General features: G+C 36.4%; 1 protein-coding gene across 2 annotated transcripts in view; it reads right to left on the reverse strand.

Annotated features, from left to right (window-relative positions):
• The window catches only part of ESCO1 (establishment of sister chromatid cohesion N-acetyltransferase 1), a 33,652-nt gene that overhangs the window by 11,004 nt on the left and 5,205 nt on the right, over positions 1 to 17,443 (reverse strand). For both annotated transcript variants that reach the window (XM_082277780.1, XM_082277781.1), the window contains exons 5-8: positions 16,754 to 16,865; positions 15,508 to 15,571; positions 13,324 to 13,438; positions 3,903 to 4,034 (exon numbers count right to left, since the gene is read on the reverse strand). In XM_082277780.1, the coding sequence (XP_082133906.1) occupies positions 3,903 to 4,034; positions 13,324 to 13,438; positions 15,508 to 15,571; positions 16,754 to 16,865 (423 nt within the window). The remainder of the gene's footprint in view (positions 1 to 3,902; positions 4,035 to 13,323; positions 13,439 to 15,507; positions 15,572 to 16,753; positions 16,866 to 17,443) is intronic.

Genomic DNA, 17,443 nt, shown 5'->3' on the forward strand with positions numbered 1-17,443 from the left:
CAGAACAGCTGTAAACTTATCAGATGACACAGCCCTAATAACAGTTTCCTCCATTTTCTTAAGATCAAGATGTTCTTAATCAAGAAGATGAGCCTGAAATACAAACACATTAACTGCAATCACACAGGCACCTGAATCCACAGGCATTTACTAACTTAAGTTTTTGGCTTCGCAACTTCAAAGCACCATTAAAAATGCCTTGCTCTTACACAAAGATTTTGCAGAAATACTAAGCTGATCTTGCGTCGTATCATAGAGAGGATGCAGAATTGATACTGTGTGGTATCACAGCTAGAGGATTTTATAAAACTGGATCATTTATCCATCCCACAGAGTTGCCCATTCTGCTGGAGCTACCACCTGATGTGTACATCACCACTCAGTGCACATACATGCTAGAATGGCATCATCTGTTTGGAGACTTTCAGGTGTCTGAAACCAGAAGAACAGTGAGACAAATTGCTACATTTGTCTGCAGTTGGAGGCATCTCTCATTCCTGCTCCAGTGCTATACCTTGTCCATTTTACCTTCTTGCTAATTTAATCTGCACACTTCTATTAATAGCAAATGTCACCCTTAAGAAAACCTGTATCAATCCTTGCCAATCTTCTGTTCCTAAATCTAGAAAATGTCATTACACTTGCCAAACTTCCTCTCTGCAAGAAAGGACTACAATTTCCTTATCATCTCTATCAGATATCCATGACAAAGCAAGTATCCAATACCATCTCCTTGTTAGCCTGTCCTTCTTTTGGGGACATCATGATATTTCTAGAGACCTAAACAGAATTTTTTACTACAAGAAGTAAGATAGGCCTTTAAAAAAACCCACCAGTCAAAATTTTATTTTGTTGAGGATAAAAAATAATTTATTATTTACATGCAAACTACCTTCTGGCTACTCAAAACTTTTAAAAAAACCCACAGAGCAGCTGCGTGCAGGTGGGCAAGGCACTAACAATAATGTCCATTTTCACAGCTCACAGCAAGAAGCTCTAGCATGATAATGTATACAGACCTACTTTTTTTGAGTCCGTGAAATGAATCATTCATAGAACAACTAAGCCCATAACAAGAGATGTTTAAAAGGGAGAAAAAACTAAAAAAAGTTTTTCTCAAGTCAGACTGGGACCTCATCATACGGCATGAAGAACGTGAATGACAAATGCTTATAAGGTATCTTAGAATGGCCTCTAAATCACAAGTAATGCCAAACATATCAACGACATATAAACAAGTGTCAGGAGAGCTAATCAAGTAACACATCAAGGTCACCGAGACCACATCTTCCCGGACCAGAAAGCCTAACCAAGGAGTTACTGGGACACTCCCTAGTACACTTTTTTTAATCCCCTGATGCTACTGTCCAGCTAACATTGTCAGGGCAAGGAAGGAAGGCAGTTAAAATTTCAACACAGTACCGACATACAAATATCCAGAAACCTATGAGCCATCCTCTCAACAATCCCCACAAAAAACCTCCTAGCAAAACCAGGATAATTAGCAATCATTCTGGTATTTCTGGATGACTAAGAATTAACAAGTAGTCACTTGGTGTACTAATTCACTGACAAGAAGGCTTATCTGAAATTGAAATTATTTTCTAAGAGGAGGTGAGAATGTTTCTGTCACAATACTATCAACCAAGAACCACTGACTCCGGATCAAATGACTAGTGGTATAAACTTATCTATTTAGCACGGCAAAAGCTATTCACCCATGCAGAAAACAGTGTTAAGATTGTTTGAGGGAAAAATATTGTTATGAGGGGAAAAAAAATCAGAGGGGAATTTGAAGACCCGTTAAGACTTCTTCTGCCTCTTACTATGCAGTTTCCATTCCAGAATAACCATCTAAATCATGGTGATGCCTTGAGAGGCCACCTAAAAACAGAGACTGGACAAAAATAAGGAAATAAAGGTGGGTATTTATTTGAAAGGCCTTCAAAGGTACACCCTGGGAGCCAGAAGCTACTGCCAAGATGGACCCCAAGACGGATGAGAGCTCACGAGTTCTTCACACTTTTGTAAGTTTGGTTCATTTGTATATCAGGGTTAATTCTCCAATTAAAGCTTCAGTTAATGATGTAGTTTCCCCAAGCTCACCCCCCTCTTAAGATGTTGGTTTACATATTTTGGGCCTAGGACGGTCTGAGTGTCCTCAGAGAGCAGGCCTGGAGAGGCTTTGTTATGTCTACCTAGTGTGAGAGAGCAGAAATTAACAGGCTACAAGAAACTTCAGAGTTACACACTAGGCAGCACAGGATTTGAAAAATACAAAAGTTAAAACCTAAGGCATTAATGGCTCCATGGTTCTACAGTTGTCTACAATGTCCTAACACACAACTACAGCCTCAGAAGATTACAGAGAGAAAACTGTTTACTCACTGAACTGACAATACAAATAATTTGCTTGAGTACATATTGTTGGAAGTTTTAAGAAGATGGCTAGCAAGTGAGAAAATAACAGGGGAAGTTTTTCTCCAATTAAAAGCATGCCTAACTCTGTACGAAGTTATTTATGACTGGTTTAAGGCAGTGTGCTCATTCACTTTTATGTTAATTATGTTGTTACCCTAGACATACACACAAGTGTGAAATTCCAGCTCTTTCAACTTCCAAAACTTTCAGAACTTCAGTACAGCTTCTTACCTACATGAACATAGCAGCTTTAAGTAGCTATTGAACTCATGTGCCAGCTTCTGTCCAAAAGAACTAAACACCATCTTCTGTAAGTTATGTTTACATCTTTGGTAACATTCAAGATCTGAAAGTACTTGGGTGGGGAGAGGGAGGAAAAACAGGATAAAATGGGCAAATGTATTTTATGCTGCCATTATAATGCACTGAGTTCCATCACACTTTCTGCCCAGTCCCACCCTATGATGCAGCCAATGTGTATCAGAAGAGAACTTTCCAGACATCTGGATCATTTGGCGAAAACTAACCAAGGACAGAATAAATACCAGAACTATTCACCAGAGAGTTTCAAGCACTTTAGTTATGAAGTTATATCTTTGTATTTGCAAACAGTGTGATAAAGCTTGAGATTTAAGAGTAGCCCAATAGCCATTTGGTACCTACATGAAATAAATAGGTGGCCTCAGTTCAGTTATCCTGGAGGTCTTATCTACTCGAGTGTAGAGTACTGAAGGTAACATGTATGATAAAGAAAATAAACTTTGTGGATTCTGTTCTGGATTTCAGACATGTCAACAGGCATTTCCTATGTCTTGTAATACCAGCTAGTGTGAAGTAGCTGATTTTACAATGTACTTGAAATTATACAGCATTTTTCAAATCTGAGATTTATTATGAGAGATATAATCAGAGACAGCATATCTAATGAAGCTTTGAAATAATACTTTGTATTTTGGAGATCACAATCTCACTATAAATTCAGTATAGCTTCAATACACTATGAAGTTGTATCAGTTGAGTTCCTAGGCAGTCTCTCCTCAAATTACACATAATTAATGGAAAAGTAATTTATAAGTCATCTAAGATCACACACTTACAGAAAGAGGACAGTCAGCCCTTCATCTGACTATTAAGTTAATCGCTGCAAACACCACTGGTACAGAAATCTGTATTTAGTACTTTCAGTAGAGTGACATTCCTTTGTTTTCCTATCGCTATCCTCACACCTCCCAAAGATCAGGTAATTGTAGCACAAATAGTAATATGGCAGTGAAATGCCATTATCGTACTAACTAATTTTATACATAACATATAACCTGTCTACCACGGCTTTTAAAAACATTTATTTCCCAAAGTGGATGATTTGTGGCCTACTGTGATAATAATTTATTAAAACACAACTTAATGTAATATGAATTGTAACTGGTACACAGCAAACAAAAGATATTGTTTATGTCTTTCAAAAGAGAAGGTTTTCTTACCACATATTTAACAGCACTTATGAACTGGTTGTGGAATAACAGATGTTGGGTTTCATCCTCTGGATTTGACACAGTGTAAAGCATTCCACAAATATTACAAGAAATAGCACCAAATCTCTTCTGTCCTCCATCCTATAAAAAAAGAAAAACAACAAAACCAAACCAACAAATAACCCACAAAACAGGTATTTATCAATTCCTTGCGCGGTAAATACAGTTGAACAGAACTTCCATTTAATTGGATATCCCTCCTAATAGCATATCTTCTGGAAATTCAACACAAAGGCTAAAACGGGGTGAAACAGGAGAAACAACAAGCACAGAATTTAGAATTTCATCTTTCAAAAACCCATATACCCTTAAAAGGCACAGGCATCAATCACAAGACAAACTCCACCTAAAAAAACTACCTCCACCCCCATAACTTCTGAACAAATTACTTTTATTTTATGACATACGAAGAACAGAGAATTCTTCCTTCATTTTCCCATCTGCAGAAATATAAACATCTTCCACAAAGAAAACTCCCATATCCAGCCCCACACTATTTGGTTTTCCCCACACTTCTGCTGCTGCTTGTCTTTTGGTTGTGAGCTGCTTTGAGGTAGGCCACAGGTGAGCCATTTTCCTGAAAATCTGGAAGGGTATTATAAAAAAACAAAAGCTATGGAAATAATCATTAAGATCAGCAATATGCCTGCAACAGCTGATCAATACCAAATCTTTCAAGGCAATTTTTGAGACACCGTATAGCAGCTACACTGCAGATGGAAAATCCTAGTACTCATGACCTTCTAGGTTATCCTCCTACTCTGTATGCAACCATTACCAAACTCAGGGCACTACTCTACCTATTGCTTTATGTTTATTCATTAAAAGTGTTATTAATTTGGAAACATCCTCAGATTTCAGAGTCAGTGCCTAAAAAAGAGTGAAGTACCAGGTGCTGGGGTTGCCTTTTGCAAAGAGCAAAAGAATACCAGTTAGAATGAAATCCCTAGCCAAAAAGGCATGTTTAAGTTACCGCTTAATGCTCAAACTACTTTTTTTTCTCTTCAACTACATCTGGAAATTGAGCTTATGTAAGCAGCAATAAATGTCACTTTTAATTTATTTAAACATACATCACAAGCAATAGAGAAACAAGAGGTTATTCTATTCTACTCTAAACCAGTACACTACATGAGGAAAAAAAGATTTGAGGGTGTTTCTTAACATTAAATTGATCTGTGTGTGCAATTTGCAAGGAAACAGATCACATGAACTTAATTTTACAGAAGTTAGCATTTTGCAACACAGAAGAAGTATTTACAAAACATTTTCTATTCCTTCCATCTTCAAAGGCATGTCTAAGAGCTAAACAACAGTTCAGTTCTCCACACAACAGCAACTTATTTCAAAGAGACATTAGCGCCATCTAAAGCGTAGGTATCAGTTTCTTTCCAAGAAGAAACTAAAGGCACAACAGGCCAGACAAACTCAGAGTTGAACATCTCCTTAGGAGCACATCTATGGAACTCAGCCAAAACAAAGAAGCTGAATCTAGGAAGTCATTGCTTTAACCATACATCAACATATAGATTCCTACTGTATACAGAAGGAGAAACAGGAGTACACTATGTTTCTGAAGGAAAAGGGAAAGATGAACCCTGAGGTTAGATTTGTAAAGTCAGAATAAGACAAGCTTTTTAAAAGCGCAAAAAATCAAACCTAACACATTTTATTTCACCTGCAGACTTCCTCTAAAGCAGCAAAACAAAGTACCTATTCTAGCCACCAAAAGGTACTGCATTTCAAGGGTTAATACCTGAATGATAAAAGGCAGTACAGCTTACTATCTAGAGATGAACCAACTGAACCAAACCTAAAAATCCTATCTTGAAGACGGAGAACATAGCCCCTATATCTAGAGGAGGGTAAGTGAAATGTACTTTGATGCTTGGAATATATGCCAAGAAACCCCACCATTTAAATTAGAAAATCAGCTACATAAAGCAAGTCTTAAGTATTTGTACTGCAGTAAGTCTTGTAGAGTGGTTTCTGTTCAAATAATGAAGAAGCTCAAGGTATTAAACTAACCTGTAAGTTTACTAACAAAAATCTCAAGCCAAAAAAACCCTAGTTATGTAGGAAGTCATCAGAAAACTCAAGGCAAGGATATTCTCAAAGTTCTCTGGCTTCCTAGCTCACCCCATCTAGCCTTGTAAATACATATGCTGTTTTGCAAGTTTCCAGGAATAGATTACTTCCCTGGAATAGTACTGCCATATTGTATTTTACAGTCAGACTTTCTCAGATGTTGCTGGTATCAGTGGCTTCGAGTTTTGGGGGGAGATTTTCCCTTTGGATTTTGTTTTCTAAGGATTTCACGGATACTACTATTTTACACATATTCAGTTGTATCAATGGGCTAACAACACAGGTTAATATGAAAACCCTGTTTCATGCATTATCAAAAAAAGCACACTGTAGTATCTAAAGCAATCTTTTGAAATGCACAGCCCTGATAAATGTGGAGTACAGACTTTAGGAAATATTTTACAGCCTCCTGAAGACAAGGAAGAAGATTTTTGCATAACTGAAGTATTATTTCAAAGCCACAGCACAGGACATAATACTTCAGCCAAAAATTAAAAGCAGGAGCTTTAAAATCCAACACAGACTACAACAACAGAAAAGGACATGCAAAATAAAGTAAGGAATTATGAAGAATGCATTTTTGTACTTCAATAAAACATCTAGAGGATCTGACTATTTTTAAACTGATGCCATTGCATAAGCAAAAGTGGAAAGGGCATGCATCCAGAGGAAAAAAGTCCCAAATCATAATACTGCATTAAAGCTTGCCAGACCTTCCTAATGGGAAGAGCTCAACAACAACCAACCAAAAAAACAAAACGAAAAAACTACAAAAAATGCTGCCAAAAAACCAGAACAACAACAAAAAAATCCCAAGCCAAGCAAAACAAACTCCAAACAAAACAAAACTGAAAAACCCCAAACCCCAACAACCTAGGAGCACCTTCTGTATTATGAGTAAATATAACTAGGATTTGAAAGTGTAGGGGTGGAATCTTCTCAGCAAACATCAGATACTGAAAAATAAAGCGCTGACTTGTCACAAGTAGAAAAAGATGCAAGAGGTTTGGCACTCAGAATTTACAGAAATGTTTTTCAGATGAATATTCAAGAAAATGTGGGGTTTCAGGCAGAAAAAAACGTGTTACTCCATTACAACTCAGTTTTCTAATCAGTAACAATAAAGAGAAAATATACTTTTATTTCCTAAGCAAATTCTGCACGTGTAGATGGCAATTAAGCATTCCAGCACCTCAGGCAATCCTCAAGTACAGGATATCCACTGTTTCAAGGCTAACTGTAACTGAACATTGAGACAACACTGCCTTAAATTCAGAAGGCTTTCTTATTTCTGTGTTAGACAGAAAGAAACGTCTTACCAATATCTTCTTTGAGAAGGTGCATGTCTGCTGATCCTCCATATGTGCAATAAGGAACCCTGCAAGCAAAAAAGGCATTTGGTGCCTCTGTAGGAGATGAAAAGGGGCCTTTTTTTTTCTTCCTTTCTTTTCTCTCTCTTCAGGCACAGATTAGGTCACCTTCGTCTTGATTAGCTAGCATTAGTTAGAGGAAGATTGTTTTTTCCTCTTCTCTAGTCTTTTCACAGAACAAAGAATAAAGCCCGGCCAGAGAAACAGGCAGGCTGGAAAGGAAATACAAGAAGTGCAGGAAGAAACAACACAAAAATTTTGGGGCTCTCCACAGAAAATTAAAAGGTCAAAGAATGCTATTTCAGTGAAAAATGCATTCAAGACTGAAGCTGATGGATAGATCCCCTTGCTGACCAGGAGGATCAGAAGACATGTCCCAACTCAGAATAAAATCCAGTCTTCATTTTGAACAAAAAACCCAAACCAACCAAGAAAAAAACAGCCCGTCGCCAGTGCCCATCTTCCTAAAGAGCTATTCTAACAAAACCAACTTGAAACTTTCAAAGCTGTGATGTTTCTAGTTTTACTTAATATACTTGAAAAATGAAAATGGAGGGTCATTACCCATCACGAAATTGTATCTTCACTAGTCATTGGCTAAAGCAAAATGAAAAACAATACAAAGTAAGAAAATAAATCTGCCCAATATTTACGATGGACAGGTTCTTAACCCATATAAAAATATTAATCAGGAGTATCACAGAAAGCGTTCTGATGAGCACAGGTTTTGGCTCAGATAAGGTTAATTTCCTTCACAGCAGCTGCTACGGTGCTGTGTATTAGATCTGTGACCAAAGCAGGGCTGATAACACAGGGATGTTTTAGCTATTGCTGCACAGTGCTTACACAGCATTCAAGGTCTTTTCTGTTTCTCACACTGCTGTTCCAGCAAGGAGGATGGGGGTGCCAAGAAGCTGGAAGGGGACAGAGCCAGGACCAACTGATCCCACCTGACCACAGGGCTATCCCGCCGTATGGCACCGTGCTGAGCAGTAAGAGCTGGGGAAAGAGGGAGGAAGGGGAGGGTGTTTGAAGTTAATGGCATTTATCTTCCCAACTGTCACACATGATGAAGTCCTGTTTTGTCAGAGAAGGCTGAACACCTACAAGCTGATGAACAGTAGTGAATGAATTCCTTAATTTGCTTTGCTTGCATGCACTGCTTTTGCTTTACCTGTGAAACTGCTCTCCCCCATCCCACTTGGGGGCAATGAGGGAGGAGCTGCATGGTGCTCAGCTGCCTGCCAGGGTTAACCCACAACACAATGTTAGTGGCCTTGGGGCCTGAATTCCTGTAGCAGCTCCCAGCTAACGTTACAAAACATTCCCACCTCCCTTCAGGACAAAGGACACCACTTACAAGCCACCTGAATTTGCAAGACTAAGCTGGGTTGCTGCAGCGAAGAAGAACTGGGAAGAAGTGATAATAAAGAAGAATACCATCCCTGTAATAACAGAGCTATCCCAAAGGGCACCATTTGTGTAGGAAGAAAAGTAACTGCTCTCAAGTACCAAACTCCCTCCCTTATGCTTACACAGCAGTCACTGTCTTGCTTTCACTGGGCTTACAGGACAGGAGAGAGGCAGTACTGAACTAAAGAGAACAATGAGAGATTGCCCAAAAGCCATTCTCTGAATCTTCAGAGAAATTGCCTAACCAGACTATATCAGCTTAAGGAAGAAAACAGCAACTTTAAATGATTGCGATGCAAGTTTCTTCAGGGTCATAAGAAATCACTCTTACACTTATTATTTCTGCTAAGGACTGCGTTTTCACCTTAAATAAAAATATTTATTTAATAGATAACCTATTTCAGTCAAGCAGGAAACTGTGTTCAATTTTAATCAAAATATATGTAAAGAAAAATTCAAGTATGATATCCAAATGTGTAAACTGGATCAGCATGCACATCACATCCACACGTAGCACCAACTCAAACCTAAGAACCCAAAGCACCTTCCATCAAGCAATCCTGATCCATGCACTTGCTGATACTTATAAAGATCAACTACATTTAATCACATTTGCTAGCATCCAGGCATTAACTCAGAGCTCTAGAAAGGCAAAATAAGTCTCCATAACTCTATACTATCCTTCTATCACTTTGGTGATTTGTTTTCACTGTTCATTCATTTTACATATTCTTTTCTAAAACTGATGACTTATTTTCAAAATACTAGCCAGATTCAAAGCAACAGACCTCCTCAAAATGGAGTAAGTATCCCTGTGCTTCATAGGTAATTATTTAGGACGTTCCTTTGTAGCATTAATGCTTTTATGAATTCTTATTTTTATGGTCAAAATTCTGTCCTAGGTCGGACAGGCAAGCAGAATTTTTACAAGATGAAAACAACTGACTTTCCTTGTCTTGGTTGTACAGTATCTCTCCTTTGATCAAAACTGAAAACATGTGCTTTGTGCATTTATATTTCTATTTCAGAAGTTAAAAGAACAGATGATTTCATATTCAACTTCTCGTATTTGCAAATCACATTCATGTAATTGCAAAGTAAAGAACAATTCCAGTGCATTAGTCTATAAAGCTTCCTATGGAGCTTCATGCAACCTGCTGACCTACCAACTGAACTTCATTTAAATGAAGTGTAAGGGGTGCAGTTCACAAATATTCAGAACAGACTATTCCATCAAACACCAAGTCACGGATTTGGAATGCAGTGGATTTTAAGCCTCGACCTTAATTTCTTTCCCGCAGAAAAAGAGATCATACTCTCCTCAGTCTGAACCTAAGTCTTTGCACGTCACTTCAAACACCATTGTTTTCTGGCACTGTTTGCTTTATGAAGTTTGTTGGAATATTAGACTCTTTGCTGTTCTCAGCTGAAGTTCCATGCTCTGAAGAGACTTGCTTTTTAAGATGTGTGACAGCAAGCAAATCTGAACAGAAACAACCCATTGTTTGACTTAGATGTACTTCTACAAAATGAAGATCATTTTATGTTTGAAAGTTGCCCAGATAAATAGATGATGTGTACCAAGAAAGAGACTGGTGCAAGTGCAGCTACTAAATATTTCTTCTACAAACAGAATTTGTGTTATTTCACTTCTGTTACAGCCAAACAGCCTTAAAGCTTGTAAAGATTATATTACTTAAGAAAAAAAGAAAACTAATCTATTCATTATAGCAATCATATGGGAGAAGAAGGAGGCTAAGATACATCTTTAAGGATTAAATATGAAAAAACCAAAGCATATTGTGAAAAACAAAGCCCAGTTTTACCATAACACCTCTCTAAATATAGCTCAGGGACCAAAAAGATTAGAATACACAGACAATACTGTAACATTCCAGACTCTGAGCCTCAGATACCACAAAGAAAATTAAGAAGACAGGTGTCAAACTTACATACAAAAGACTAGGAAAATTCAGTAGTAAAAAAGCAGCAAAATAAAGACACTGCATTATGTGACTAGACAAATAAATAATCAGTTTTTCAGCTTTGGTTACAAAAAGAATAAAGGATTCTGTACATACATTAAGATGGACTGGCTTGACAGATCTGCAAGAGAATCAGATCTCACACTGGAGAGCCGAAAATTCCATCTTTCAGGCATTTAATTTTTTTTTTTTAAGCGTAACAAAGTGCTAATTAAATGTCTCTTGCTAAGAATAAAAGCATGACTTCCCAACTTTGCTCAAGGTAAAGAATAATGCAACTGCTTCTCTTAACATGCCAGACACTTAAAATAAAAATGATTTCTAGCTATTAACTATAATTTTGTAGACACTATAAATGCTAATTTAAGTGATTTGACCTTGTGTAGTGAAACTGCTCTCCACATAGGAGAAATTTCAATCTCAGCAGTTTTTAAACCAAATTCATAATTTCTCTGTTCTCACAACATAAACACCTTTGAAAATAATTACTACTACTAATAGAAAAATAAGCCCAGCCATTCTGAAGCCACATTTTAAAAACTCACCATGGTTTTGCAAGCAAAACTATTAATTACAAAACATACCTTATTTTATTACATGCATTTATTCCCCAATCTTTTGAGTATTTGTAAGAGGAAAGTCTGGTACTTTAGAAATGAATTTAGCCACTTTTCACCTCCAGAAGCTGGCACAAACTATTTTAAATGTAACTGCGTCTCATCTCCACTGTAATCAAGGTCAAGGTCAGTATTTTACAAAGTGGCTTACCTAGTATTTGGGTTCCTCTCTCTGTTTTGACAAAAGAGCGGTTTTCCCCAAGGTAAAAGAACAACAGACCAATACCTTATCTAATGTTTTCTTGGTAAACTGAAATACCAATAAAAAGGATTAAAATGCCCTTTCCACACAATAAAAAGCCTACTCTGAACTCAATGAAATCAAAGTGAATTAGATTTGTATGAAGTGCTGAAATATGCAAGATACTGTGAAGCTGTTACTTGCACATTCAGAAATTAAATACAATGCTCACTTGCATTTCCCAGAAATACACACAGAAAACCACAAACTAAGTCTCTCCCATTCTTCCTCATTTTCCCCATTGCTCTTCATCAATGACCCTCTCTTTAAAATTTTGTTTGGTAAATAACTTTTATTGTTGTATACCTAAAGAAAAGATTACTCTCCTAATTCTAGCTGAATACAAGGATACTACCAGCATAGTAGTCAGTAACTTGCAAAAATTCTCTTTGTATAATAAACACTGCAGAGAGCTACACAACCCCTCTTCAGTAGCAAAGCAGGAAGTTCTGTATTTCTTCTTGTCAAAGATCCTAGCAACTTTTCAGCCAACTTCTATTACTGTGTGAGTAAAAATTAAATTACTTTTACAGAAATGAAAAGGGATATTCTTATAGTCCTTTTAACGTAGTTAAAATATTTAATAATTTATTTTAATTTTGTTGGTAAAATGAATTTCAAAGAGGCAGTAACTGAAATACTTCTTAAACGTTAGACACAGTTCAGTTATCCTGCGGCTGGGCATTCACATGCCTAGATTTGTATGTGTCTAGATTTGTGTAACTTCAGGCAAATGAAGGATATATTTATAGATTTAGTTCTAGGAAGCTCTAGTTTTAAAATATTTCAATATGGATATAAGACAGTGTTCAGAATTCACTTGGTTCTATTTTAGTAAATACTTCCATGTGTATAATCCATGTATTACATGAAAAAATAACGATTTAGTAACATCTCCAATTATATATATGAGAGGTATAATTTCATAAGAAACTTGCGTCCTTCCTAATGGCCTGGATTCCTCTCCCTCTCTAGCCTTTCATTTCTCAAGGATTAGCTGACATGGGGGTTATTAAAAACACAAACCAAAACAACTAAAAACTCCAACTCTCTCACAATCAAGTTGTGTGATTCTACAAGACAACAGAACAACTGTGTCACTCCCTTCTCATTTTGCATTTTATTGTTACCTGTATTTTGTAGCTAATAGTCAAAAGGGTAAGAATAAATAACCTAACTGGTACTGTTGCTTAAATATTATGGTAAAAATAAGTGCATACACTGGGAAATCTTTAAGTTGGTCTCAGAACAATGGACACTTTAAGGACACAGGAACAAATCTGTTGGTATTAATTTTGCATGCAATCTACCAGATGCATCTCCCCCTATAAATCTGAAATTTTAAGAAACTGATAATTTACACGGAAGTAAAGGCACATTCACTCTCCCTATTTTCCAAGAACAGCCATTCTATTTAAAAATTGCAGAAATTTATTTTAACAAGAAACATTAAACATTAAGGCTTGCTGCCACCAATCTCCCATCAACACTGAATGGCAATTTAGTACAGGTTCTACTTTTACAAGCCATTTACAGTGGTGGTAAGTAGTATGAATAAGTAATGATTTTTAGACAAATTTGTTAAAACACAGCACTGCAAATTCAGAAGTAATTTCTTCGAGAAGCTCTAAGCCTTACTAAAAGGGTATTACTTACTGTGATCAGCTGCTTATCACCATCTTTTCCTGCTTCTTTTAGCTTCTGAATATGTTCCTCGGATGATGGCAAGTTACTGCATTTTGATGCTAATGAAGGATTTGACAATGGAACCCTTGAAATACAAATACATTTCATGTTAAAAATGGAACTGCTTATACACATCATGCTAGATATTCAGAACCACTGTGATTAGTACAAACTTTACCAAGATGCTAATCCAAATTACTTACATAAAACACAGTCCTGTATATTTTTATCTGCAATTCAAATGGAAAACTAAGGAAATAAAAGGATTAATCAAAAAACACAGTTTGTGACTAGCCTAACTACAAGAATTTTTTGGTTTATGAGGAAAAAATTATTATCAAGTGGGTCAATTAGTCACAACCATTAGCACCAGCATTTAAAAGAGGGACTTCCAGAGCATGACCGATGGTGTCTAACGCTATATATCTCCAGTGTAAGGTTTAGGTATCATACATCAGGCTGCTAAAGCAGACCATGTAAATACATTCTCACAAATCTAAACCAGATGTCAAATCCTTACAATTAAAACTTATTCTCTTCTAACAACTGACAGTGAAGGGAGGAAGAAGAGGACCCAAGGAATAAATGCATGGGTATCACTGCAATCTCACTGAGTTTAAATTTCCCCTTGTCACAGCTGAAAGAAAACACCGGAAAATACGTCACCAAAGTCATTCTATGAACTTGCTACCGTATTCAGGGGAAAAAAATGACATTTATTCCAGGTTTGGATAAAACTCGTGGAGATTGCCAAAGCAAAACACACACAAAAATACACATCCTTCAATACATACTAGATATTTACATATTTTCTGTTTCTGAGCCAAGTAAGGACACAGGACCAAATGCTTAATTGTGGCACCTGCTGTAGCACAAGTAGCAGGTTAATCCAGAGAGCTTTTTAAAAAATAACACTCTTGCCAGACATTTTTAAAACAGTATTTTTTGTGTTAAATTAGGGTTAATTATTTATTCCTTTCATGTGCCCTAAAATTTGCATTAAGTAGCTACTTCAAGGTTTGCCTTTTCCTACAAAGCCCTAAAGAGAGCTACGTCACTGTTGATGTGCACACAGATAACAGATTACTCTATGTTATGGCGGGAGTACCACAGAAAGAATGATGGCTTAAATCTTGGACATCACAGAGAAAGCAGGGTAAGAAAGGTCTCAAAATTAAAACATATATTCATAGTAAAGCAAAAGGAGCCTGTTCAGGCAATAAAGGTAATGAATTTAAGTAGATACCATAAACCTGTTTGGCAGTTGAGAATAAAAACATGAAAAATCAAAGTTATTGTAATACTTATCAATACATTTTAAACCACTCATTTAAGTAGTTTGCATCTATCTTCCTTATCCATCTTCTGTGAAGTTCCATAGTAGTTGAGTTTTTCAACATGTACAAAGGAGTTGGTTAGTCAGAATTGTTAATGGGGCCTCAGAGAGATGTACTGAAAATTAACCTGAAACATTTCTTTTTGTCCCCATTATGAATATAGAAAGCAGTAACAACACACTGACCACTGCTACTGCTCAAGGTATCAGATACAAAGAAATTTTTGTATTTAGCTTGTAATTGACTAAAACCAGAGTCTATGCCAGGACTGCTCAAAAAACTGTAAGTCAACATGATCAAGGCTAAAATGCAAACCTGAACTGTAAGACAAACTTAGTACTAAGAACTTTTTCTTTTTAATATAGCTGCTGACACCTTCATTTCACAGCAATCATGAAATTCCAAATTAAATCCCCTCTTCCCCACCTAAAAAGATTTCACATGTACAAGACTCCCATAGTTCAAGGAGTAAAAAACTCCAAACCTAAGTGAAATAATTCAGCAAGTGAAAATCATGTGGCAAATCCTTCCCCTGCTCTCTGGTTCCCATCTGAGGAAGAGACCAGTAAAAATGTTTTTACAACTCTGTTAAATAATACCTTTTGAAATAAATGCGCAGCTAAAAATATCTTAATGATTTTCTTAGCAAAGCAAAAACATCCCTTAACAATGGGGTACAATGAAAGTCTGTTTATACAAAGCAAAAGTCACTTATTTTAAACTGAAATCTGAGGCTGGGAGACAACAGTTTTGTAATAAATTCTCTCATAACTCTATGCAAGGTTACTGCAATTTCCTAATGTATGAAATACTATACCTGTTCTCAGATTCAGAAGCTTGACTTGTAAGTGATGTTTGCATCAACTGCGTGGGAGCCAAATCTACAATTAATCAAAGATCGTAACTTCATTATAAAGTTTTTAGTTGCAAAGGAAATTTGAGTTACACAAACAGTGAATTTCAAAACGCATATTCAAGACAACTTTGCAATCTGTTCATGGCCCAAAAAAAATTTCAAGTTTGAGGCAGTACTAGCATTTTTCTCCAGGTATACTTATTAAAAAAAAAGGCATTTTTCTCCAGCATTTTGACAGCAATTCTGCAGAACACTCTGCAGCAGCTAAACAAGGCCAGCAGTAAACTATATAGGATTTTAAATATGTTTATACTGACACACATATATAAATAGCTGTATATATTTTATCAGAATAATAAATGTATAGTATGCCCCCCCGAGGCATGTTCTACAACACTTAAGAAAAACACTTTCAAGAAAAACAATCAAGAACAACAAAAGAAAGAAAAAAAATTTTTTTTAATTCTCCAAGAGAAATTAAGAGTGTTTACCCTTCAAAAGTATCCTACAATGGCAGGAAAGAAACCCCAACTATTTAGTTAAGCTAAATAACAGAACAGTGCATTCAAACTAAGGTTCAGACTAAGAAAATACACCAAAACCCCAGAACAAAACCCTCACCACTAAGAGCAGAAAAAAAATTAATGAAAAGTTAGTGACCCACTGATAGTATTTCTTAGTCAAATGTACTTCAGTCAAAACATTCACATCACACTCATCATAAGCTTTCACAAACTGCATTCACATGCTGATAAATGAAGACTACGTAATAAAAACAGGAGAATGATTACTGAAGTAAGAATTTGGTTAAGATCAAGTAGAAAAATTTAGAAGAAATGCAGATACTTATTCAAAGGAAATAGAGCAGAGAAGTAACAAAAACCAAGCCAAGAGAAGAAGCCAACTGAAATATGGAAGTTCTACTGCTTTATTACATGGAAAAGGAAAGAATTTGGTTGGGTTTCCCCTCTTTCTCACTGCACAGCCCAGAGAAAAAAATACATTTTGGTTCAGTACATTTCAGCTACTCAAGTGGCCCTGGGTGTGACACAAAGCCATACAAAACCGCCGGTCATCAGTTCCACCCCCAGAAGTTCAGCTGTGTGCCAGCTACACCTTACTCTGTGAAGCACTCCTCTTAAAGGGAGGCTTATGCTTCCCACAGAACTTATCAAACCAAGTAGAGAAATTCATACTAGACAGTTACCTTGAGGTTCGCTTTCTCTGGGTTCTTTTTTCAATTGTTTTGGTGGCCTAGGAGCTGTAACACACTTTACTGGAGAACTTTCTGGACTTGATTCCAAATGTAATCTAAAGTTCTAGGCAAAACAGAAAACATTAAATAAAAAAAACATGCAAGCTATCCAATGTCTTTAACCTATTAACAAAACCACTCATTTAACTAAGTATTAACATGCTGAATACAGCACTGGTTTTCTGATTCCTGTGTTAATTTAAGCAGACAAAATGCAACTGACTAGCTAGTCCATGTTGAACTTTGTGGTACTGATTTTGAAAAAAATCTTTTTCATTTTATATATAAGCTTGTAAAATATTTCCTATATAACAGAGTTTCCTTAAAATCCTAAATTTTAATAGAAACTCATTCAGATAGGGAAATGAGAGAGAAACAAGTGTTCTCCTAATACACCTTTGCAGAAAAAGCAGCTATAGAAGCTGAAGGCACAAAGAAGCGTCCACATGAATCTGTACAACCTTTGGCTCCAGCACAAAATTTTACTGATCAACATTTAGTTAACAGCAGAATCTAGGAGGGTAAAATCGATTAATTTTTCAGTTTACTATCACCCATCTATGACAACACAGCAGTAAATCTTTAATACCTTTGAAAATTTCAGATTACTGTAAAATAAAATCAGTGTTAAAACAGTTCTGA

This window comes from Coloeus monedula (assembly GCF_965178545.1).
Source record: "Coloeus monedula genome assembly, chromosome: 1".
Taxonomy (NCBI): domain Eukaryota; kingdom Metazoa; phylum Chordata; class Aves; order Passeriformes; family Corvidae; genus Coloeus; species Coloeus monedula.